The sequence below is a fragment of the Mustela erminea genome, chromosome 4, assembly GCF_009829155.1.
Source record: "Mustela erminea isolate mMusErm1 chromosome 4, mMusErm1.Pri, whole genome shotgun sequence".
In the NCBI taxonomy this organism is placed as follows: Eukaryota; Metazoa; Chordata; class Mammalia; order Carnivora; family Mustelidae; genus Mustela; species Mustela erminea.
In genome coordinates, this window is record NC_045617.1 from 121,046,598 (window position 1) to 121,071,562 (window position 24,965).

The 24,965-nt window shown below is 44.6% G+C and overlaps 1 protein-coding gene across 1 annotated transcript; it reads left to right on the forward strand.

Annotated features, from left to right (window-relative positions):
• Positions 1 to 4,659: 4,659 nt before the first annotated feature.
• On the forward strand, positions 4,660 to 22,288 carry LOC116588968 (butyrophilin subfamily 1 member A1-like). Its single transcript, XM_032340750.1, has 10 exons — positions 4,660 to 4,910; positions 7,380 to 7,474; positions 9,258 to 9,605; positions 12,870 to 13,151; positions 13,267 to 13,467; positions 13,668 to 13,688; positions 13,980 to 14,006; positions 15,872 to 15,898; positions 19,423 to 19,449; positions 19,864 to 22,288. The coding sequence occupies exons 1-10, from the start codon at positions 4,906 to 4,908 to the stop codon at positions 20,529 to 20,531; spliced, it is 1,701 nt and encodes a 566-aa protein (XP_032196641.1). The 5' UTR covers positions 4,660 to 4,905; the 3' UTR covers positions 20,532 to 22,288.
• Positions 22,289 to 24,965: the final 2,677 nt, after the last annotated feature.

The window sequence follows — 24,965 nt, forward strand, 5'->3', positions numbered from 1 at the left end:
ATCTCTAGGTAACAGAATAGTCAAAAGATTGTGGCTGGACTTAAAAACTAAATAAAACTGTTCAGTTCAATGCTTGGGACTGCCTGTCTTTTCCATTTTGGGGAAAGAATGAAAAGTTTTTCACTTGTAGGTGTAGCCATGTAGATGGGTGATAAGGTGGAGTTGTTATGCTGTTATATGGAAGTTCCAGTATGAGTAAAATGGTATATAATGAAGCTGAGAATCTAGAGGTGTGAAATCTGCCCATCATCCGTTCTTTGCCTTTTGATTCAATGTATGTGCCCTGCTTGTTGATACTGGATGTCATAAACGTTTCATTTTTGCCATGTGGCACACTTGGCACCACCTTTGTCAGTTAGTGCACTGTTGGGTTTGGCCAGCAAACCCTGTGACAGCAAATGAAAAGATTACTCCAGACACCTTCGTAGGTGTCTTCGTAGGAGAAAGGAGAGGCCTGGGGACAGATGCTCTAGTGGCAAAAGGCCACCAGGCCAAGGTTTATCCCCACTTCATTTGGGTCATATCAATATACCCAGTGCAACTACAAAACAAGGAGGAAAGTGTAGCCTTAATGAGCAGGACAGTAATATATGGGATAGCGTGTGGTAAGGACAAGGAGGCTAGGAGTTCATGAAGTACATGAGCACCACATGTGCCTGTTTCTCCTTGAAATTTAAACATTTATTCCCTAGATGAGAGCCTTGAGCTACAGTAAGAATCTGGCCAGTTTCAGCCAAGAATCTTCGAAGGAGGCCAGCGTTCTAGGCATTCCTCCTTTTTCAGTTGGCTTCATCCATGGAGGCCTATACAAGTCAGATTTTGGCTGTCTCAGCACTGTGAATTCCTAGCAGGCACCAGAGGAATAGAGTAAGACGTAGCTGGGGACAAAGCTTTCTTCTTCTTTTGCTATGTTTTCAAAGAGACTTTATTTATTTACTTGTCAGAGAGAGTGAGCAAGCATATGCAGAGGGAGTGGCAGGCAGAAGGAAAAGCAGGCTCCCCACTGAACAAGGAACCCCATGCGGGATTTGCTCCCAGGATTCTGGGATCATGACCTAAGCCAAAGTCAGTTGCTTAACCCGTGGAGCCACCCAGATGTCCCACTCTCAGTGTTTTCACCCCTTTATCTTATGATGTTATTGCCAGTGGCCTGGAGAAGACCTAGCTTCTCTAGCCTTTAGGTAAATGAGTATGGTATTGTAACAGACTACAATTGTACATTGTAGCAGTTTTAGAAGGCTGCCTCCCAGGGACTCTTGCCAGTTCTCTAGTGAGAGTTTTCCTGCCCAGCTGCCTTGGTCTGTGGCATATTGGTGAACTTCTTTCCCTACGTGACAACCCCAGTTCCACCTTCTCCAATAAATAGAGCATCAGACTTATTCTCTCAAATGTCTTCTGTTTTTAGAGGTAGCTCTACTTCCTGTATCTCCTACTTTCAGTTTCCTTAGAGCTTTCTTTTACTTCTTTCATAGTTAAAACCATTGCTTAATGATTCTTTATATCAGGGCACCTGGGTGGCTCAGTTGGTTAAGCAACTGCCTTCGGCTCAGGTCAGGATCCTGGAGTCCCAGGATCTAGTCCCACATTGGGCTCCCGGCTTGGTGGGGAGTCTACCTCTCTCTACCCCTCACCCCTCTCATGATCTTTCTCTCTTGCTCTCTTTCTCTCGCAAATAAAAAAACAAAATATTTTTAAAAATAAATAAATAATAATAATAATAATAATTCTTTATATCAAATTTTCCATGTTAAAATGAGTGATGTGGTTTTTGCCTCCTGATAGGACACTGCATGATACAAATATCTAAACTGAACTGTACCTTGGAGGAGGGCATTGCACTGCTCAGAGTACGTGGGAAAATGTAGTGGAGGAATTTTCAAATTTATCAAAATGTTTGCCCCAACAATAAAGTTATAAATGTACTCCTTGGGATCTTTGTATGTATTTTAAATACTATATATGTTAATATATTTTCTGAAATGTTCATCTCCTCCTTTGGTATACCTTGTGGCTTTATGACACTGGATTCCTTTTAGATGGGCTATGGGTATGTTTCCTTTGAAATGGAGGGGAAAGGAAGGCATGGATATGATACAAATTATCCACACAAAGAAGAGGAAACTTTTGAAACTAGTGGACCAGCTGCCTATGTAATTCCAGAAAGAATGCTTAAAACCATTCTTGGGAGGAGTGAGGTCAGCATCATGGCAGAATGAGTCCTTCCATTTGTCTCCCTCCTTCTGTTTACAACTAGTAGGATTCCAAAACCCAACAAAGGTTCCTCTGGACAGCATACGAGATGCCGAAGAGATCCATCCATGTTTACATCTGAGAGGGTGTGGATTGGTCTTCAGGGAGACCAGAGCCCAGGCAGCATGGTGGGGCCTGTTACCCTGGCTTTTACAGTAGTGTAACACTCACCCATAACTCCTGTGGCTGAGAAGTTGGGAGTGAAAAGGAGTGAGTGAAAGGCTACTTGGCCCTGTGGGCTGTCCTGGAGGACCTCCTAGCTATGAAGCCACAGAGCAGGGTCCTCTGTGGTAGGACATCTGTGACTAGGAGGGGACAGTGGGGGAAAGGAAAAGGCAAGGGAAGCAGGCAGACAAGAAGAAACACTTTATGCAGTGTCTGCCCCGAGAGTTCAGCAGGAGAACTCCCTGCTTTGTGGGACTCCTGAACTTGGGGATCCTCCTCCTGGAGTGTGGGGCATGCCCCAAGCCCATGCTGCCCATAGTAGTTTGCCAGCCCCCTATTTTTTCTTTATATTGAGCCTGGTCTAAACCATCAGGGATGCTCTGGGAAGAGAAACCAAACACTTGTGCTATTCTGCCACCTGCTGTAATACTAACAAAGGGTCTCTATCCGCCAATCTGTGAACTGTTAGAATTCAAGTTAATAAATCTTGACCTACATGAAAAAGGTGTTGGCTACTTCAAATGATTTGGTGGAGGAAAATCTCATGAAAAACCATGAAAAATCATGGTGACATATCTTCCTAAAAGAAAATGATATTTCTCCCTCCACCACATCTAAATAAAACATTATTTTATTGGATGTCTGTAATAAGTGGGTTTAATCCTTCCTCCAACTGGCATATTATGAAATGACACTTCATTTTACCGGAGCCCGTGTTTTATGGCATGTTTTCTGGAACTGCTCAGAAGAACTTGGAACAACTAAACATAAGATGTATTATATGGCTATGAAAGTAGAAAGTATAATATTAATCCTACTTCCATCAGGATAATTTATTTTGAGCAAGAAAAATCATTCATGGACAATGTACATTGTTTGTGGATAAAGCAGCTGGAATTTGAGCCTGCTGAGCAAGGGGAGGGCAGTGAAGCCAGCTATGTGGTGTTCTTCCTGCAGAGTCTTCAGGTGTCCTTCCAGCGTCCTTCAGGAAAACCTTCCCCGTGCTTTGTCATTCCTTCCCCTCTTCTCCCAACATGGGATCCAGAGACTGCATTCAGGGGAGATAAGCTTTCTCGCCCAATCATGCTGGGCCATGTCTGAGTCCAAGGTCCCCTGTTCCTCTTTCACCCTGTGTTGTGTGGAGCCGGGGCTGGGCTGGGCTTGAGGACTAGGGCGTGTGAGGGTGTGGGGAGCCGTATCCCTGCAGCTCCAGCCCTCTCTCCGGGAAGGTCCTGGATAAAAGGTTACTAGATGGCAGGTCTCCTGTCTTCCTTCATCTCCGCATATGTGAGAATTAAGTGTCATAAGTACAACTTGTGTAGTGCAGTTCCTGGCACTTAGTAGGTATTCAATAACATTTGGTTTTCTTCCCTCTGACTTTTTGCAAAATTCCACTATGTTTTCAGGCTTTGAGGAATTTCCCCATTGGGCAGAGATTGGCGGTGGCAGTGGAGGGTGGACTTGGAGGATGATATTGGCCCTTGTCGCGCCCCGCCCCCACTGGAGATGGATTTTCCCAATATTCCTGAGTCTAAGTGGATATTGGCAGAATAGACCTTTGGGGATGATAACGTGGGATGTATTCAGGTATATGTAGAAGCCCCGGGTTTGCCCAGAGTTTAATATCTCAGACCAGACATCTGCGGGGAAACCAATCACTCCCATACACCAACGGGTCAACCAGTCCTTGCTTCATGAAAACAGATAGAGTGGATCATTCAGAACAATTGAGAGTGAACACAGGCTTTGCTGGGTGCATGGCTGTGGAACTCTGAGACATTGGTTTCCTCACCCACAGAATGAAGACAATAATGACAACAACCTGGCAGAAGTGGGGCCAGGGAGGCTCTGGCCCAAACTGGTATCTTAACGCCAGTCACTTAACACATGAACACCCGAGCACTGGGCAGACTTGAAGGAGCAAACAAGGTGGTTAAGTCTGACATTTTTCTAGCTCGGTGCTGCATATATGTTTGGGGTAGGAAGAACAAAAGAGGGGGAAGTTGGTGCAGTTGTTGCATCCACCCTGTGGCTGACTAGTTTAGGTCAGAGTTAAGTCTTCCTGTTTCTCAGTGGACTGAAGTGTTTTCCAAATTGGACAGAGAAGCCAACATGCTGCTGAGGTGACTTCTCTGCACATGAGCTCAGGAAAGGTTCCTGAGTGCTGTGTGCTGGACATGTGACCAGGGCACACAGTGCCTCCCTTTGTGGATGCCATAGACATACCACAGATCACAGATCAGGGCTGTGGAGGAGAATAGGGCACCACTAAACCCCAACAAGCACGTGTATGGGGCACATAAGGGGACGAGCAGGTTGTTGAAGGCTGCTCTGAGGAAGGTCACTTTAGGTGAGACTGGAATGGTGACCAGTTTGGAGGACGACAGAGAACAGGAACATCCAGGGGCTTGTGAGAAGGCCTGAGGCTGGGAAAGCTCCCTGAACTGGAGGAATGCTGCCAGGCCAGGAGGGAGCACTGGGAGCAGTGGAATGAGGTCAGAGAGAAAGCTGGGGCTGGCTGAGGTTTAGCAGGGGAGTCCCTGGAAGGCGTGAAGAAGAGCTGATATAAGATGATTTGAGAGGTTATAACCTTGGATGGAAAAAAGAAAATGAACTTGAGAGGGCCGAGCTGGAGGTGGGTAGGGGATGCCCATTAGGAAGCAGGGAAACTGTATCTGGGTCAGGGGGGCAGTGAGATGGGTGTGGAGCTAGAAGGTAGCCATGGATATGAATTCGAGAAAAGTCTTGAACTTTCTGGTGCACTGACAGCAGACTGGGTGGGAAAGCGGAGAGTGTGGTAGAATGACCCTCTAGGTTCTGGCAGGCATAACTGAGTGAACCAAGATGTCCTTTACTGAGATGGGAACTGCAGGAAGGGAGGGGCTGGAGGGGAAGCCCTAGTGCTCCACAGTGTTCTCTCAGAGACCACGGAATCTACCTTTCCTGGTGCACACTGGTGGGAAGGGGCTGAATGGTCCACCTAGGCCTTGGGTGATAGTATATTATTAAGAAGCCACAGGGTGCTGTACATTCAGCTGGGGAAGTGTCAGGGTCCTGGAGCTGGTCCTGGAAGATTTTGTGATGCTCAGGATTAACCCCTCCATTGTCATTCTGTGGGGAGCACTTGGATCATCTTCTGGTGAAGAAAAGCAAAGCAGCTATACTGGGGCATTTCAAAGGCTCCTGCCACATAGCCTTCACCAGATGACAGCATTCACCAACCAACAGAATAGTTTTGGTAGTGAACACAAAGTACAAGTAACCCCAAGAATAAGGCTTTTGTAATCTTGGCTGTGCCACATACACTCCTTACTTCTGGTCTAGAAGCTACCCAACCCGGAGAGTGGCAGTTGTTCAACAAAGGACTATTGAGTCTGTGTCTCAGTGTCCCCCCAGCAGAGTGGGTCTGTGTATCTGTACCTGTCTTGTTTCTGTGGCTCTGATCATGCTGTTTCCTTCCTGGTAACTAGGGTGCACCCTCCAGAGGGCAGGGCAGAGTCTGCTAGGGTTGCATTTTGTAAGCTTTCACTTTCAAATGGTGGAAGGAGTCAGCACAGGATTCTTCTGTCTGGGAGTGCTAAGTGTTCCAGGTCCCTGTTTTCAGCTGAGACCTCTGCAACCTGTGCCAGGCTGTGCTTCTCCGCTCTCCTGGAACCATCTGCCTCTCACAAGAGGAGCCTGTGGCACCAATGTTGAATCTAGAAGCAGGGTTTGGGGCTTGAGCAATGAACCGCATGTGCAATCTCTGAGAGAAGATTTGGGGCTGGCTGAGGTCTCACAGTACTGAGCTAGAGACGTTCCAGAAGCCCCAGGTTTTCAAGCAGGTGAGTGGGTTCGGAAGACACTTGCTGGACAAGAAGAGGAAAGTGAGGAGCAGATGCTTGGGAGGAGGACGCCGAGCTCCTGAGGGTGCTGAGAGACTGGTGTGAATAATAATGAGGTTCTGAGATGACCCAGGACAACTACAGTGGGGACTCCACTTTATTCATTTACATAATGACATTTCTGTAGCTTTCCTAGGATCAGGCACTGTTCTAATGTGCACTGACTCTCCATACATACATTCATAGGATACTTCTTATACAGTGGGATGAGATCTTATTACTCTCTCCATATTGCAGATAGGACCTGGGGCAGAGCAGGTCAAGAAACTTGCCTCAGGTTATTCCCACAGCAGGTGGAGGAGATCTTAGCAGTCAGCCCAGAATCTTTCCTTCCCAGGACCACTGGCTGGCCCCCTCCACCCTCAGGATCAGTGGTTTGAAGCCCTTTTTTTGACCAGGTCTCATTTTATCCTGTGCTTCCCACTGCTCTGCTGAGATCCTTTATCCTGAGGCAGACACTCCTCAAAGATAGAGAAGATGAGGATTAACCATTCATGGGGAATTGTCTGGCTTCAGCTATGAGCAAGTCCATGTCCTTGGCCCCGAGCAGAAAAGGGCTGCAGGCGGCAGGAGCTGAAATCAGGGTGAACTCACCTATCAAAGGGCCCCAGAACAATGTGCATATGGTGGGAGCCAAAGTGTCCTTGAGGAGGACGCAGTCTGACTGTCATGCTTCTTAGTCATTCCCTGGTCATATTTAGGGGGCAGCAGAAGAACAGCACACAGGAGCTGGTGTTCTTCATGGAGAGAGCCCTGAGTGTACACCTTGTGTCCCTGTACCTCTGTGGTGGCCTGTGACATAGGCAGACATGGAGGAGGCCTCTGTGCTGAGGCGGGAAGGGTCTGGTCCTGTGGGCATATCAGGCTGGGAGAGTTTCCAAAGGGCTGAGAGGGCTTTCTTGGCATCAGGGTTGTGGGGCCCCAACCTCATCAGCATACTGAGCATTAGGAAAGGCTGTTCTCTTGCTGGGGACTGTTGCCAGCCCTGAGCCCTCCTGTCTGCTCTGAGGCCCAGAGCTCTGAGCTGGCCTTGCTTCCTCTCTGGATCTGTCACCTGCCTCCTGCCCTGTGTCTCCCCAGCTCTGAGGAAATGGAGGATTGCTGCAGGGGCTCTTTGCTTTCCCATCTCCCCTCCCTGCTTCTCCTCTTCCAGCTGCCTGCTGGGGGCTCTGCAGGTGAGTGTGTCCCCTCACTCTCCCTGTGTCTCCCTGGGGTGGGTGAGAGGCCCCAGAACTCTGCTGCTGTCTCCATCAGGACAGATGGCTATTGGTGGAGTCCCTGGCTCTACACCGATTCTGGAGATGCCCCAACTGCTATTTGAAATTAAACACATAAGAAGAATCCCAGAACTGCAAAATAAGGGCAGGGGTGCATGACAGTTCTCTAATGAGTTATGTCTCTAAAGTAAAAAATGTGAATTTCACTATGAATATTATGAAAATAATTTTCTCTCTTTTTTTTTTCCTGGTTTTATTGACTTTTTCTTTCCTGGGTTTACCGGTACTTCTATTTCATAAATATTTATAGGGTACTGAGTACATATTAGGTGCTACTCTGTCTTTATAGAGCTTATATTCTGGCAGGGACAGCGAGTACGGAATACCCCATATAGTGTGTATCTCTTAGAGGAGTGGTGAGCATGGGACAAGGATGTGGAGCAGGTTGGGCAGTCAGGGCTGCAGGATGGCAAGTGGGCAGGCAGCAGTGCTCCATAAGGTGGTCACTGTATGCATGCAGTGTGATGGGAACAAAGTCATGGAAGCAGGGGGAGGTGCCTGTCTGTGTCCCATGGAAAGAGATTCTCCACAGTGAGGAGCAGCCAGACAAAGCTGGCAGTGTGCCTGGTTTTTCAAGAAGCAGAGGAGGTGAGTGTTGGCTGGAACAGAGTGAATGAGGGGGAGAGAAGCAGGAGTTGGGATCAGAGAGCAGGGAGGGTCTTCCTTAATGGGCTTTGGATCACTTGGGCAACTGCAGAAGCATTGAAGGGTACCAAAGTAGGTATCAAGGGTACCAAAGGGTACCTTCCTCTACCAAAGTAGAGGAAGGACATGGTTTTGGTTCCAGGTTTAAAGGTCCACAGACATTGACTGGAGAGAGGCTGTCACAGGGAGACTAGTAATTGTCATCCCCCAGGTGAGACAGATAGTGACTCAGCCAAATTTAAGTAACACAGGAGCTGAGAAGTTAGTGTTTGGTTGTCTGGTGGGGTTTGTCTTGCAGAAGTGTCCTCCTGTGACATATCTACCAGGTCTCAGAAGACCAAGGCCTTCAAGGGGCTGGGGGCAGTGGGATGAACCTTCTTTGGGAACAGGTAGTGATTTGGGTCCTGGGAGCAGAGGAGTGAAGGCAGGTTTTAATGGAAGTAGCTGTGAGGTCTAGTTTTTAGTGCACATAGAATTAAGCAGAGAGCAAACACATCGGCAGAAATAATAAATTTAGGAGCAGGTGTAGGAAAGTTTCAGGTGTGCTGCAATGAATAGGATGTTACCACCTGGCCACAGTAGTGTTCTTTGGTGAGTGTTCAGTCCTGTCCTAAGACGAGGCAGGTTAGAGCTGTGGTTTTCAGAGTGTGGTCCCTGAGACATCAGTATCAGCTTCTCACCACCTCCTTAGAAATGCACATTCTTGGACCCACTCCAGACCTGCTGAACCGGGAGGCCTGGGGTTAGAGCCCACCAGTCTGTGTTTCACAGGCCTTCCTGGTGATTGTGATGCCTGTGGAAGGTTGGGCCTACTAAGTTAGAGAGTCCTTCATGGAAGGGCCTGGAGTCAGGAGCACAGGCTGCTGAGGAGTCTCTTTGACACCATTTGTGTATTTCAAAGTTCTTGTAGGATAAAATTGTCCCATTAGGAGTTGTGACAGCTGAGTCCCTCGGTTAGGGCCTCCCTCTTGCCAGTGTGTTTCTTTCCCTGTCCTGCATCTATGGAGCTTTCTCACTCCTATGTCTGTGTCCACAGAGGAGTTTATGGTGATTGGCCCCTCCGAACCCATTGTGGCAGTGCTGGGTGCGGACATCACGCTGCCATGTCTTGTGTCCCCAGCCATGGATGTGGAGAATATGGAGCTGCGGTGGTTCCGCTCCAAGTTCTCCGAAGCAGTGTTTATCTATCAAAACCAGCGGGAGCAGAGAGAAGAGCAGTTGGCTCAGTACAGAGGGCGAACCTCACTGGTGAAGGATTTCCTCACCCAGGGGGAGGCTGCTGTGCGCATCCACAATGTCCAGGCTTTTGACAATGGGCTGTATACCTGCTTCTTCCGAATGGGAATCTTCTATGAAGAGGCCGTTTTGGAACTGAAGGTGGCAGGTGGGTTGCTGATTGGTATTTATTCACCTGCAATACTGGAATTCAGAGCCACCTCAGGATCTAAATTAATAGCCCTCAATTTATACAAGAGGAAAAGTGGGTCTTTCACTCTCCATTTATTCATTTTAAATATATAGAACTCCTGGTACGTGATAGCTATTTTTCTCTGCACCTGGATATATCAGTGTAACAAATAAAGGTCCCTGCCCTATAGAGTTTATATTATACAGAGTATAAATAACCAATTAGATAAGATATAGACAATGTTAGATGATGGTGAGTAGAGATTTAGCCAAATAAATATTTAGGGATGAGATTTCCAAGCAGAAGAACACCCACATGAGACACTTGAGGGAGGAGTGTGGCTGGTGAGTCTGGGCAGAGAGAGAGGCCACATTATGGGTGTGGAGGTGAATGGGAGGGTGGTGAGAAGTGACTCTCTGGAATATAGAGGTGTTCCTGGTCCAGGTGCACAGAGAAGGGATTTATCAGGAGAAGCCCATGAGTAACACACACTTGAGCAGATATTTGAGTGAAGCGGACAGTGGTCTGAAATGGCCTTCTGGTTGATGGATCTGTGTGGGGCGTACACAGCATGGTGATTGTGGGTCTGAGCAATCAACCCAATTGTCCTGGGCCTGGACTGTGTCCTCTCTGACAGGTGCAGATTGTGGGATTGGGGTGGAAGTGGATAGGAGTTTTGTTTGTGAAGTAGTGGGGGTGGTAATACCAGACCATCAAAGGCTTCATGTGCTCTTATGTCATTTAGATGCAGGACTGAGGGAATTTTCAACAGAGCAGTGGAGTGAGGTGTGTGAGGGCAGGTTTGCTTTGGCAGCTGTAATGGAAGGTGTATGGAAGGTGAGCAAGATTGGAGGCCTGGATGTAGTTATGGGGTGAAGAGGATGGCCCCCCGCATTCATGTAGAGGCAATGTGGTAGGAAAGGAGCACTCCAGCATCAGAGAGGTTTGGATGTAGACCCAGCTGAGTGAGGAGATTTGGGGACAAGAGACTTTAGGTACTCACAGTTGTTTTTTTTTTTTTGATTGTTTAGTGGTAGAAATATTGATTTTATGTGTAAGCTGCAGATTGCTGCCATAATTCTGTGTAACACAGACATAGAAATCTCAATGGCCTATAACAAAGAGCATTTTTTAAATTTGGCATTCATGGAGTTCAGCTCATCTGGGCTGTGTTCGGCTAATTTTAACAGGTCTTACTCATAAATCTTCAGTCACGTAGAGGAAATATAATTAAAAACATAATCTTCCAACCCAGAATTTTGTCTCTAAGATAGTAGGAAGAAAGCTCCTTTTTATTATTAAATTAGCATTAATACAATGCGCTGTGCATCACAGAGATTCTATCAAGAAATCAAGCAGAGAGTCAATTATCATATGGTTTCACTTATTTGTGGAGCATAACAAATAGCATGGAGGGTATGGGGAGTTAGAGAGGAGAAGGGAGTTGGAGGAAATTGGAAGGGGAGGTGAACCATGAGAGACTATGGACTCTGAAAAACAATCTGAGGGGTTCGAAGTAGCAGAGGGTGGGAGGTTGGGGGAACCAGGTGGTGGGTATTAGAGAGGTCACGGATTGCATGGAGCACTGGGTGTGGTGCAAAAATAATGAATACTGTCATGATGGAAATAAATAAAAGAAAAAAAAGAAATGTGAAGACAGAAGAAATCTCATCTTTTCCATATTCAGACAGAACTCATTCCATACACATTCTCAGGATCAACAGTTATGAGCCCCTCAAGTAGGTGGACTTGCCAATACCATTTGTTCTAGATGGTGCACATTATATTTGCTTGGAAATTGCGTGAGCATGTAAGCTAGCTAATTGGCTTTATCCTGAGGAAAAACAAATTAACCTATCGCAAAAATAAAAAAAAATAATTCCAGTGTAGTTAACATAGAGTGTTATATTCATTTCAGTGTGCAATATAGTGATTCAACACTTTCACATATACTCAGTGGAATTTTCAACAGAAACTCTACAGGCCAGAATAGAGATGGAGTGGTGTGATATATTCAATGTGCTAAAAGGAAAAAATAAAAATCTGTAGCCATGAAACCAGCAAGGGTAACATTCAGAAATAAGGATAAATGAAGAGTTTCCCAGACACATAAAAGATAAAGTAGTGGGGTTTTTTGTTTTTTGGTTTCTGGTTTTTGGTTTTTGTTTGTTTGCTTTTTGGTTTTTACCAATTCTCCCATTATCATGATGGGCAGTGATTTTACACCTGGATCATGGTGCCCACTGAGGTTAGGCTCCTACCCTGGCAGAGAAGGGGAAGAGAGGGCTGCTGTGGTGTGAGCAGTTCAGAGTTGGTTCCAAGGTCCTTGAGAAACACATTCTTAGGTTATGGAGCTGCCAAAGGCTTATTTGTTTTTGTTTCTGATTTTTTTTAAGTACTTATATACATTTCAACAGGGACAATAAAACTTGGTCTTTTAATATATTTTGTCCTGACAGTGGACCTTGACTGGGTTTTCTCAGCTCGTGTTGTCCAGCTGGCTATTGGTTGATCTAGGACAGCTTCAGCTGGAAAGGCTGCGCTAGCCTGAAGATGTTTGTCTTGTGGCAGTGGACAGGGCAATGGCTCAAGGAGTTTCCAACCTCTACTAGAGTCACATTCCCTGAACTCTCAGTGGCTCAGTCAAGTCACAGGATGGAGCCCAGAAGCAGAGTGTGAAGGCATTAACAGTAGGCGGCAGAGGGCTGGCTGGATGTAAAGAAGGCTGAACGATTGGGGGTATTTTCATCCTTATCCTCAGAGATGGGGCCAAACATGAATTAGTTCAGGATTTGAGTCTGAAGCATCTGTGAGGAATCCTGGCACAGCTAAACCAGAGATGTGGATATTAGGGAGTGAGCTGAGGAGGTATGTAGGTTGGTGGAAGTGATGACCGAGTGGCAGTGGGTGTGCCCGCAGATGCCCTGGAGAGTGTGTGAGTTGAGAAGAGCAGAGAAGGATAGATCCTGGAACCAAATTTCTCCATCTATCCCTCTGGGTGATAGAATTCCCACCCTCACGGTTGGGGAGAAGAGCCTGCTCTCTGGGCCTGCCACAGGTCCCCATGTTCCTTCCTTCTGTTCTCCATGGAAGGACCCCTTACATTAATCCTTGTAGGGACCATTCCCCCCAAAGAGCCCCCAAAATGCAGTGCTGTGCATGGAGTTGTGCACAGGAAAGTTCTGCTGGAATCCCTGTGCTCTGCATGGCCTCCTTGTGCTCTCTAGCTTCTCTCTTCAGGTGTGGGCTCTGCCCCTCAAGTGCACATCACAGGGCCAGAGGAGGACGGGGTCCGAGTTGTATGCATGGCCTTGGGGTGGTTCCCAAAGCCCCAAGTGCAGTGGAGAGCTCTAGGTGGAGAGAAGTTCCTGACGTTCTCTGAGACCCAAGCCCAAGATGATGAAGGGCTGTTCACCATAGAGGCCACTCTTGTGGTGAGGGACAGCTCTTCAGGGAATGTGACCTGCTCAGTCCTCAACCCCATCCTAGGCCAGGAGAAGGCAATGACCATGTTCATCCCAGGTCAGTACTACTTCCCACTCCTAGAAGGGTGGGATTATCTGGTTGGGGGGTCCCTGTGTATGCTGGGCTGGGCCGTCCTGAGCAGTGCCCTGATGGGGTGTCTGGCTGGGCACAGAACCCTTCTTCCCTCGGAGTTCTCCCTGGAAGCCAGCTTTCATGATGATCCTGACTGTGCTGATGCTCCTACACCTTGGGGCTGTCTTCTACATCATGAGAGAACATACTGCAAAGCTCCAGGAGATGCAGGAATGGGAGAAACTGCACAGAGACACGGAGCAGGACCAGCAGATAAAGGAGGAGGCACTGAAGGCCAGAGGTAAGGCAGGACAGGGCCAAGGCAGACAAGTGTGGAAACTGGTGCAGAGGAGAAGCAGACAGAAGGCCCTTGGCCAGGATCAGGGGGCTGAGGAGGACCAGAGAGGACAGGTGGGGCTGTGGAGGCTTGAGGGGTCTGGAGTTAGATCTTCTGCGTTTAGTGATGGGAGTTTATGTGTATTTTTCACTTTTTTTTTTCAGATGAACTCCAAGCAGATCTTGGTATGTTGTGTCTTTTTTTTTTTTAATTAATTTTTTATTTTTTATAAACATATATTTTTATCCCCAGGGGTACAGGTCTGTGAATCACCAGGTTTACACACTTCACAGCACTCACCAAAGCACATACCCTCCCCAATGTCCATAATCCCACCCCCTTCTCCCAAACCCCCTCCCCCCAGCAACCCTCAGTTTGTTTTGTGAGATTTGTGTCTTTTTCCCAGAAGTTTCTGTGTCATGTTTGTAGGAGATATTCTGGTTCTTAGCTCACCAGTTTCCTGTGTTGCCTTTCAGACTGGAGGAAATCTGTTTACCTGGCTGGTGAGTGACTGTTCGGATATTCTTGGGTCTCTTGCCCCCTAAGCCATAGTGTCCCCTCTCTGTTTCATGCAAAGACAAGTGGAAACTGGTGGGAGGCAGAACTTGCTCCATGGGCTTTCCGCATCTGGGCTACTGTTTTGCACACGGTGCTTTGAAACCTGGAATGATGACCGTCACTGGAGTCTGTCGTACATCTTGGGTTGATCTACCCACCGCCTTTGTAGCTTTTAGTTTTCAATGCAACTGGTTCTCAGTCAACCTCAATACTCTGGAATATTTTAGAGAAACTAAAATAAATAAATGGGGGTTATGAAATTCAGGATTGTGATCCTTCCACACAACACCATCGTGGGAGAGTCTTTTTGCTCCAGTTCCTGGAGGTACTGATAACAAAGTGTTGGGTAGAGGCCTGGGCAGAGCTTGGGCGGGAATGTCGTGGGATAAGTTGTTACTGGTCCAGTGATGTGCTTTCTGAGAACATCGGGCAACTTTTACCGTAGAGCTCATCTAACATCCTGGTCCTTATTTCATCTCCTCTTTCTGTTATTTCCCATATCTCTCTTTCCTGGAAATTATTGGATGTAATAATGACTTCTTACATTCATGGAATAATGTATACTTTATTCCCTAAAATATTTTCATACATTGTATAATTTTTGACCTTTAAACCAAATTTAAAGTAGATGGAATAAAAATTTTGTGTGTTTTTCTTTCCATGTGAAAATTTCTTTATTTTGGGATGCAATTGATTTGGGATTCATTTCAGAAAAATTCTGTGGATGGAATTTGTTAGTATTATGTATTTTCTTTGGTAATCAAGAATAGTTGGACATAGTGTATTGTTCTTTGAAGGAATACTATTTTTTATCAAAAATTTATTTGAAATGCACGTTTTGACATATTGTTGAATCCTGCTGCACCCCACAAAAAAGAGAAGAAACAGATTTAGATGTTGACTGTATTTATGCTAAGTACCTCCCACACTGCTACCAATTTTTTTTAAACATTAAATTTCTTTAGAAATTAAAATTCTTCTCCACTGGCCCCAGGAGATCTAACTGACTCTTATGGGTTTAGTGTTTCCACAGAAGTTGTGTCTCTTCTATTGTTCAGAAAATCAAATGCATATAGATTCTTAATGTTGTAATCAATCGTCCAGTTCTATGTTATTTTCATTTGTCTCTTTGGACTCTGCTGAATTTATTTGTTTAATATTTTTTTAATTTTGTCTCTTCTCGTTAAAATTGTTTTTCTTGGTTGACCCTTAAGTCTTCTTGTCTGTAGGAGAAGAGAAGTTTAATAGTTAAAAGTGCTTTTGATTTTTAATTTAACTCTTATTTTGATGGTTTTACTATTCAACTACATGTATCATTTATTTATTTATTTATTTATTTATTTTCAATTTTTCCTAAAGATGCCAATTCAGCTGTATGGGATAAAGAACATCTTTTTTTTTTTTTTAATTTCTTTTCAGTGTAACAGAATTCATTTTTTATGCACCACACCCAGTGCCCCATGTAACACATGCCCTCCATAATACGCACCACCAGGCTCACACAACCTCCCACCCCTTTCCCTTCCAAAATCCTCAGTTTGTTCCTCAGAGTTTGTATTTTAATGTTGTGGCTTTTAAGACTCAGGACACTAACTTGGCAAAGTTCACACCGCAGCAACTGGCAGGCATGGAACTCAGAACTCCCAAAACATCCTATTGTCTGCCCATGTCAGAAGGGTATCTCCTCTCTAGCCTCTCTCCTTACTCTGTTATAGTGTTACCTGCAGCACAGAGAGGACTCAAGTGCCAGTAGATCAATAATATGCAGACTTGTTCTGGCCATGTCTCACCAGGGTGTCTTTCCTTTCAGCCCTGAAGAAGGCAAAACTGTATGCAGGTAAGTGACTCAGTTTGCTATGGCTTTACCTCCCCAGCCTCCACTGTGCCACCTTCTCTGTCATTGGACCCCACACCAGGATGAGGTTGGTGTTCCTGATCTCCTTGTTATATTTGTTGTGTCCTTCTGAAGACTGCAGGGACTGTCCATGGGAACACAAATATGCCTCTATTCTGACCCATCCTCTACTGTAAGTTGTCGTGAGAATTAGCAAGACCTTCTGAATGCACCTTGTTCAACTGATAGTTTGTTGGTCCAGTGACAACAGAGTGGTCATTTGCAGTTGGACCATGGCATTGATGATGTACTTCAGAATTTGCTGTCTCTGGAAGATTTTAGAAATCAAGTTTGCCTGCTTAGGACTCAGTTTTTCCATAAAAGATCCTTTTTCTGAATCCATTTTACCCTGAAATTCCTATCTCTTTTTGATCTTGCTTTGGTATTCCTGGTTTGTTGTTTGTTTGGTTGGTTTTGGTTTTTGTTTTTTGTTTGTTTGTTTATTTGTTTGTTTTTTGCTGTTTCTCTGGAATGATAATCTTCATTTTGCTTGCGTGCTCTGACTCCTTGTCCAAGCCAGGTATCTTCCTCTTAACCTCCATGGTTGTTTTGGAAGTAGTCATCTTTAGCTCAGCTGTTCTGATTCTCAGATCCAGAGCCTCCAGGATGTTTAGGGAGTCCTGGTGGTGGGTTTGTGAGATACTGGCCATTATATTCAAAATCTTATGTACATGTTTGTATTACAGCATTAAGAAATTAATTTTTTAAAGGGCAGTAACTTATAGTTGTTCACAACCATTATCTCTCCGTTTAGGAGAATTCTGGGTTTGCCTGATGGGCTCAGTACTGGTTAGATTTATTAGGGGAAATGTGTGAGGATTGCAATAGGAGAAGCTCCGAGGAATGAAAATTGTTTACCAGAGAAAATTTGGGAGTACATCAGGGAAAGAAAAGCTGGTTGGAGAAGAGAGGAGGAGATGAGAAGAAAAGTAGAGAGCCTGTGATTCCTCTCAGAGACACTTTGGGTGGCTGAGAGTAGAAGAGACACTTTGGGTGGCTTTGTGTAGGAGAGAGACCGCAAATGACAGCCATGGTGGTTAGAGTGGGAAGTACACAGAGGACATGAGAGTTATTGGGTGCACAAAAAGTAAGAAACTCCTTGTTACTTGTCTGAGAGTTTTCTGAAAAAACTTATATTTATCTTAATATTAAATATATATTTAATATTGGAAGTAATTTTCTAACTGGATTTGCTCAGATAAGGAGGCCTTCTCACCCTTGCTGTAGTAGCTGTGGGTTGCAGTGTGATCCTAGGGTTGCTAATGCAATGAAAGGTTATCCAGAGCACCTTCTAGCACTGGGGTGGGTTATGAATCTAGGCCATTTGAATCCATAACATGTGTCTTTTCTGTCCTGGCTGTTTCTATTTATGATGAGGGATACAGCCAATGAGAACAGAGAAGGGGGAGCCAGGGGTGTAAGAGTCTATGGGGACCAGATGTGTGAGGAAAACTCTTTAGAGAACCTTACTGAATCTTGGGACTTATCAGTTAAAAATGTGGATTAAATAGTCTTCTTTTAGCATCACCCCATTCTCTGCTGGATTGAAATGCCCGCTTTTCAAAGTATACCTTATATACATTCTTTTTATTTTGTAAGGACAGAAACCCTTACAGTAGAATCAACACTTTCACACTGGTGGGCTCACAATGTGATGTGACCAAATGTCTGATCTGATCTTATTCATGAAGTTGGAAGAATAATTTCTAATGAACAGCTTGCTGTGGAAATGAGGTGAAGAATGCGCTTGGTCCACAGCAGTGCACAGCATAGTTCTGGGTGCACTGTAGAGTCTCAGAATGGAATGCCAACTCCCTTTCTCCTTTTCCTTCTTCTCCTCCTCCTGATTCCTCTTCTTTGCTAAACTGTGACAATTGTCATAGAGAAATGTAGAGTTTATGGAGGGCATGGATTGCATGGAGCACTGGGTGTGGTACAAAAATAATGAATACAGTTATGCTAAAAATAAAAAATAAATTAAAAAAATAATGAAATCTGTTATGCTGAAAATAAATTAAAAATAAATTTTAAAAAAAGAAATGTAGAGTTTTCTCTCAGCTAATGTCTTAGTGAAGAACAAGTAAAGTTCCCTTTCCTCAAAATGTGACATGTCCACCCACTTCATGTGATCTGTTGGTATAAGCAAATCAACAGAGCTGGACATACTACTTTATCTGAATAAACCTGTGGGAGAATAAGGGTCCCATGTTGTTGGCAAATATTCAAGAAAGTGTCCTGTTCTTATTTTATAATAGTTCTAATTTTGTTTTGGAGTCTCTGTCCTATTGGAGGTAACACCTTTACCGTGCAGACTTTTCAGGGTCTTATGACAGATATACTTTTGCTGTGATCAGAAAGCTTCCTTTCTTCATCCCAGAGTGAAGTATGAAGGTTGGATGAGTTCATACTTTGCATCATTGAGAAACAGGGACCCTGTATTCTTCTCTTGCTCATTTCAGGACCTCACTTTATAGAGGGTAGCTTGATATGGTCCTTAGGATAATTGGGTTTGAGGTTCCATCTAGGTTTATGGAGAAATTGTTATTCAACCCCTGCCCCACTCGTATCTCCAGTTCCTTAATCTTACATCTGTAAAGTCCTCTCCGCCAAAACATTTTCACAGTTTCTGGGTCATAGGACACAGCCATATTTGGGGACTGATCATGTGTGGTGTCTCCTTGCTTTTGATATCTCTAGGTGATTATAAGGAGAAGCAGATGACTAGACCCAATGTTTTTGGGTTTCCCCTTACACACAGAGATGATTTTCCTTGCAATACTCCATGATAAAGGGAAGCAAATTCATTACTTTCTTGCTTTGAACTTCTCTCTCCTTTCTTGAATCTTCTCTGTTACATCTTGATGGGGCAAGATTTCTCTGGTGCCATGTCCTGAGCTCTCCTCACCCATGGCTGAGAGTTATCCTCCAAGTGCAGCTCCACCCAGTTGTATTGCCTCTACCATGGTTTGGAGTCAACCTGCAAGTTCAGTTCAGCCAGTTCATTATAAGGAAATGGAGGCCTCAGAAATTTTGATCTCCTTAGTTTTTTCTCAAAAGAAAACTTAGTTTTCAGGATGAATGTGTGGCTAGGGATTGAGAAAGCTTACTTTGATAATGAAATCTGTGCAAAGAGCCTTCTTTTTAGGTCAGTACCCAGTCCCTCGGTGGTGTTAAGCTTTATGGTCTCAGTTTCATGGGAACAGTGTAGGTGATGGTTGTGGATATATGAGAGAGAGTGTGTGTGCCTGTGTGTGTGTCAGAGAGGACAGAGAGAGACAGGAGAGTGTGTGAGAGAGAGAATAAACATGCATGAACAATAAATTCATGAGGTGAATGCTTCCAAAGCATTTTCCCCTATAACTCTTGGTTCAGTGTATTTAAGAGATAGGTACCAACACCAGCCTGTACAGTTTCCTCACATCCTCATGATTTGTTGTTCACATTTGTGCAATGTGGTTTTCTTGTAGATTGGCGGAAGGAGAAGTTCCAGGCCTGTGAGTTACTTCTACTGTTTGGGTGCTCCTACTGCTATCCCATGGCTACTGACATCTCCTTCAGCTTGCTGTGATGATAGAGATGCTGGAATCATCAGTGGTGGTGGGGTGGGATGGGACAGTGAAAGTCATGTAGCTGAGATTACTGGGTGTGGCTGATACTGGATATAGATGGGTTTTCTTTAGTGTTGGAGTCCTGTCTGGCCCTCAAGTGTCCTCTGTCATGTCTAACCCCCAGATCAGTCTTATGCTTACTTCTTCCTGAAAGAGGCTGTGTGCTTGAGCCAGAAGGCTCTCATTTCATGAGGTTTAGTTCTCCCTGCATGCAGCTAGGTGTCTGGGGTTGGGGTGGTGGTTGTGTGCCTTGTTATGTGGTAGGACAAGTCCTTGAATGATTGATAACTGTCTCTGCAGTGACTGTCCGTCTGGATCCAGAGTCTGCCCACTCCAGGCTTGCTGTCTCTGATGACAAGACTAGTGTGACCTTCAAGGACTCACTCAAGTACTCAGATGATGGAGTCTATAGTGTCTTGGGTCATGAAGGCATCACATCAGGGTGCTGTTACTGGGAGGTGGAGATCAGGAATGCACATAGAAGTGAGTGGGCCCTGGGTGTCTGTAGGAGAGATGTGGAGAGGAAAGGTTGGTACCAGGAATACCCAGAAAAGGGATTCTGGATTGTGGAGACGTATGAAAAGGGATTCTATTCCCTCCCTGCTAATGGAGAACATGCTGTGCCAATTCCCCAGAGGGTAGGGGTTTTCCTGGACCTGAAGGAAGGGGATGTCTCATTCTACAACATGACTGATGGTTCCCACCTTTTCTCCTTCTCTCTCACTTCCTCCTCTGGGACTCTGTTTCCATACTTCAGGTTGAGGTCAGGGAATGTGTCCCTGACCATCTGCTCTGGGGTGGGTGGACCTGTGCAGACTCCAGTACCCCTTAACAGCTCTCCTTGTTCTTCAGCGGAGACTGTGAGCCTCTCAGGGCAGGCGTTCAGTTCAGGCTGTGGTGTTGTTGGTGATCTAGCAGGGGCTGAATCTCCATTACTCCCCTGTGGTCCTGACGCTATGTTCCCGTAATGCTCCAACCCTGTCCCAGATTCCTCATGGTGGCTCCTCATGGAGCTGCGGATTCCCATGGGTAATAGCTTCTGAAGTTAGTCCTGAATGACGGGGTGTCTTGCCCTTCTTTTCTGGGTATAGACTGCTGTGGTGAGGTTATGAGAATAGTCGGTTCATGCCTTATGTTCAGGTATTAGAAGATAAATGTTGACTTTTTCAGCTGTAATGGAGTTGGCTGAATTTTGCTATTGGAAGTCTTGTTTCTTTTGATCATGAGCATTATTTCATGGAGTCTTTGTATTGTTTTGATATGAAATGAGATGAGGTCTGAATTATTCTGAAGAATTAAATGGTGTTTATTTTATATAGTGTGAGCTGTGCAGATGAATCCAGAGACTATGGGTGGGTTACCAGCTCTATTTAGGAAATGTGCACTCTGACTAAAAAACATTGTCCATTTGAACATTTCTGAAGAAATGTATGGCTAATGGACTTGAAGAAGAGTAGAGTGTAGTGTTCTATTGTACAGGCTTCCTATTCTGGAATGGATGAGACATACTTATCTTAACGAACCTTAGTAAATATTTGTGTGTTGGTTTTTGTTTTTGTTTTTTGTTTTCTTTTTTTTAAATACTGGTGCTGCATTAATTCAGGGAATGGAAAACTGAGAGTTTGGGTTTCCTTGTGAGTCAACAGCAGTTGGAAAGAACAGAACTGCTACCAGAATAAAGAGGTAAATGAAGATGAGTGTTTTCAGACCCTGGGTGAATTGCAGAAAGCTTTGACCATGAGCACAGTTCCAGGATCTATGTACAGCTTCTCAGTACTTCCAGTCCAATTGTAAAGGTGGATGGAACCCACAGGAAACAGAAGGAAGCCAGACTGTTGAGGACTCAGACCTTGAGGAATAAATGTTTGTTGGCTCCTGAAGTAGAGAACACCGACCTACTGTGGTTCTGGGAGAGATGAGAAGACACGGAATTGGAAGTGGAAGAAGGAGGTCACAGATCTCAGTTCCTGCCTGTGACCAAAAATAGGAAAAGGACTGGAGTCCCTTTGCATATTTTTCTATCTTGTTATGTAGATGTGTCCTTTGTATTAATTATCTATTTTCCTTCTCCCTTCTTACCAGTGCGATTTTATGCAAGTTGTCCATGGTAATATTTCAAATGTAATCTCTAGGTAACAGAATAGTCAAATGAGTGTGCCTGGACTTAAGGAATAAACATAACTGATTCAATGCCTGAGACTGCCTGTTTGTTCCATTTTGGGGAAACAGTGAGAACTTTTTGACTTTTAAGTGTAGCTCTGTAGATGGGTGAAAATGTGGAGTTGTTGTGTTGTTATATGCTATTCCAATGTGAGTAAATGGTTTATGTGGAAGTTGAGGAACTAAAAGTGTGAAATCTGCCCCTTTTTAATTCATTGTCTTTTGATTCAAATCAACCCTGTATGTGCCCTAATTGTTGATACTGCAGGTCATAAATGTTTCATTTTTGTCATGTGGCACATTTGGCACCACCTTTGTCAGTTAGTGCACTGTTGGGTTTGGCCAGCAAATCCTGAGATGGCAAATGAAAAGATTACTCCAGACACCTTCATAGGAGAAAGGAGAGGCCTGGGGACCAGACACTCTAGCGGCAAAAGGCCTCCAGCCAAGCTTTGCTTCCAGTTTCATTGGGGTCATATCAATACAGCACGTGCAAGCACAATGCAAGGTGGAAAGTGCAACCTTAATGGTCAGGACAGTAATATATGGGACAGTGTGTGGTAAAGAAAAGGAGGTAAAAGTTCATGAAGTACATGAGCACCACATGTGCCTGTTTCTCTTTGAAATTTAAACATTTACTTCCTAGATGAGAGCCTTGAGCCATAGTAAGTATGTGGCCACTTTCAGCCAAGAAATTTCAATTGAGGCATAAGTTTATGGGCACTCCTCCTTTGTTTTTCAATTAGTCTCATCCAGGGAGGTGTATGCAAGTCATATTTCATCTATGCAGACACTGAATTCCTACATAACACCAGAGGGAACACAGCAAGACATAGCAGGAGAAAAAGCTTTTTTCTTTTTGTGTTTTTTTTTAATTTATTTTTATTTATTTTTAGCATAACAGTATTCATTATTTTTGCACCACACCCAGTGCTCCATTTAATCCGTGCCCTCTATATACCCACCACCTGGTACCCCAACCTTCCACCCCCCGCCCCTTCAAAACCCTCAGATTGTTTTTCAGAGTCCATAGTCTTTCATGGTTCACCTCCCCTTCCAATTTCCCCCAACTCCCTTCTATCTCCCCATGTCTTTTCGTGTTTTTAAAAAAATATTTTATTTATGTATTTGTCCAAGAGAGATTGAGTGAGCACAAGCAGAAAGAGTGGCAGGCAGAGAGAGAAGCAGACTCCCAGCTGAGCCGAGAACCCAAAGCAGGACTCCATCCCAGGACTCTGGGATCATGACCTGAGCTGACGGAAGACTTTTAACTGAGTGAGCCACCTAAGTGTCCCACTTTTGGTGTTGTTTCCCCCTTGACCTTACGATGCTACTGACAGTGGCCAGAGAAGACTTAGTTTCCCTTGCTTTTGGGTGAATGAGTATGGCATTGTAACAGGTTGTGTACTAGAGCACTGCCTCCCAGGGACTCTTGTCAGTTCTCTAGGAGAGTTTTCCTACCCAACAGGCTTGGTCTGCAGTGTCTTGGTGAATTTCTTTCCTTCCTGGGGACTCTGCTACCACCTTGTCCAATAAACAGAATGTCAGTCTTATTCTTTCAAATGTATTCCGTCTTTTGGATGCTCTACCTCAGCTCTAGAGGTAAAGTCTGCTTCCTATATCTTCTACTTCTGGTTTCCATAGAGCTTTCTTTTATCTTTTTCATAATTAAATATGTCTTTCTTAATAATTCTTTATATCAGATTCTCCCTGTTAGAGTGATGTGTTTTCTGCCTCCTGATCAGACACTGTGTGATACAAACATCTAAGCTGAACTGTTGCCCTTGTTGGGCAAGGGCATTGCACTGCTAACAGGACGTGGGAAAGGGTGGTTGAGGAATTTTCAAATTTATCAAAATATTTATCCCAACAATAAAGTCATAAATATACTCTTTGGGATCTTTGTATATTTTTTAAATACTCTGTGTGTTAATATATTATCTGACATGTTCATCTCCTCTTAAGTCTACCTTGTAGCTTTATGACACTGGATTCCTTTTAGATGGGCTATGGGTATGTTTCCTTTGAAATGGAGAGGAAAGGAAGGTATGGATGTGATAGGAATTATCCTCACAAAAAAGAGAAATCTTTTGAAACTAGTGGACCAGCTGCCCATGTAATTCAAGAAAAAATGGTTAAACCATCATTCCTGGGATAAGTGAGGTCAGCATCATGGCAGAATAAGTCCTTCCTTTTGTCTCCCCCTTTCTGTTTACAACTAGTAGGATTCCAAATCCCAACAAAGGTTCTTCTGGACAGCACACGAGACACTAATGAGATCCATCCATGTTTACATCTGAGAGGGTGTGGATTGGTCTTCAGGGAAACCAGAGCCCAGGCAGCTTGGTGGGGCCTGTTGCCCTGGCCTTTACAGTGGTGATAATGCTCACCTGTGATTCCTGGGGTCAAGAAGGTGGGGGTGGTCAAAAAGGTGGTGGGTCAAGAAGGTGAGTGAAAAGTCTACTTGTCCCTTTGGGCTGTGACTGGAGGACCCCATAATTGTGAAGCCACAGAGCAGGATCCTCTGAGGTAGGACATCTGTGACCAGGAGGGGACAGTGGGGAAGGAAAAGGCAAAGGAAGGAAGGAGGCAGACAAGAAGAAACACTTTTTTCACTGTCTGCCCTGAGAGTTAAGCAAGAGAGCTCCCAGCTCCGTGGGACTCATGAACTTGAGGATCCTCCTTCTGGAGAGTTAAGCATGCCCCAAACTCAAGGGACTTAGTACATACTGGCCCCTCGTAGAGTTTCCAGTCTCCTCCTTTTTTTTTTTTTTTTTCCTTTGAGCCTTGTCTATACAGCCACCAGGGCTACTATGGTAAGAGAAAGCAAAAGCTTGTGCTCTTCTGTCACCTGCTGTAATACTAAAGAAGGGCCTCTAACCTCCCACCCATGAACTGTTAGAATCATAGTTAACAAATTATTGCCTACATACAAAAGGTGTTGGCTACTTCAAACTATTTGGCAGAGGAAAATCTCATTAAAGAGCATGAAAAATCATGGTAATATGGCTTTGCTAAAAAGAAATGACAGTTCTCCAGCCACCAGACCTACATTTACAGAAGACTGTGATCTAAGTAATAAAGAATTCAAAATAATGGTCAGAACAGAATTCAATAAGATACAAGAGAATCAGCAATTCAATGAACTCAATAATAAAATTAATGGACAGAAGGAGTACTTTATTCAAGAGACCGAATTTCTCAAAAAGCACCAAATTGAAATTCCAGAGCTGAACTCAGTA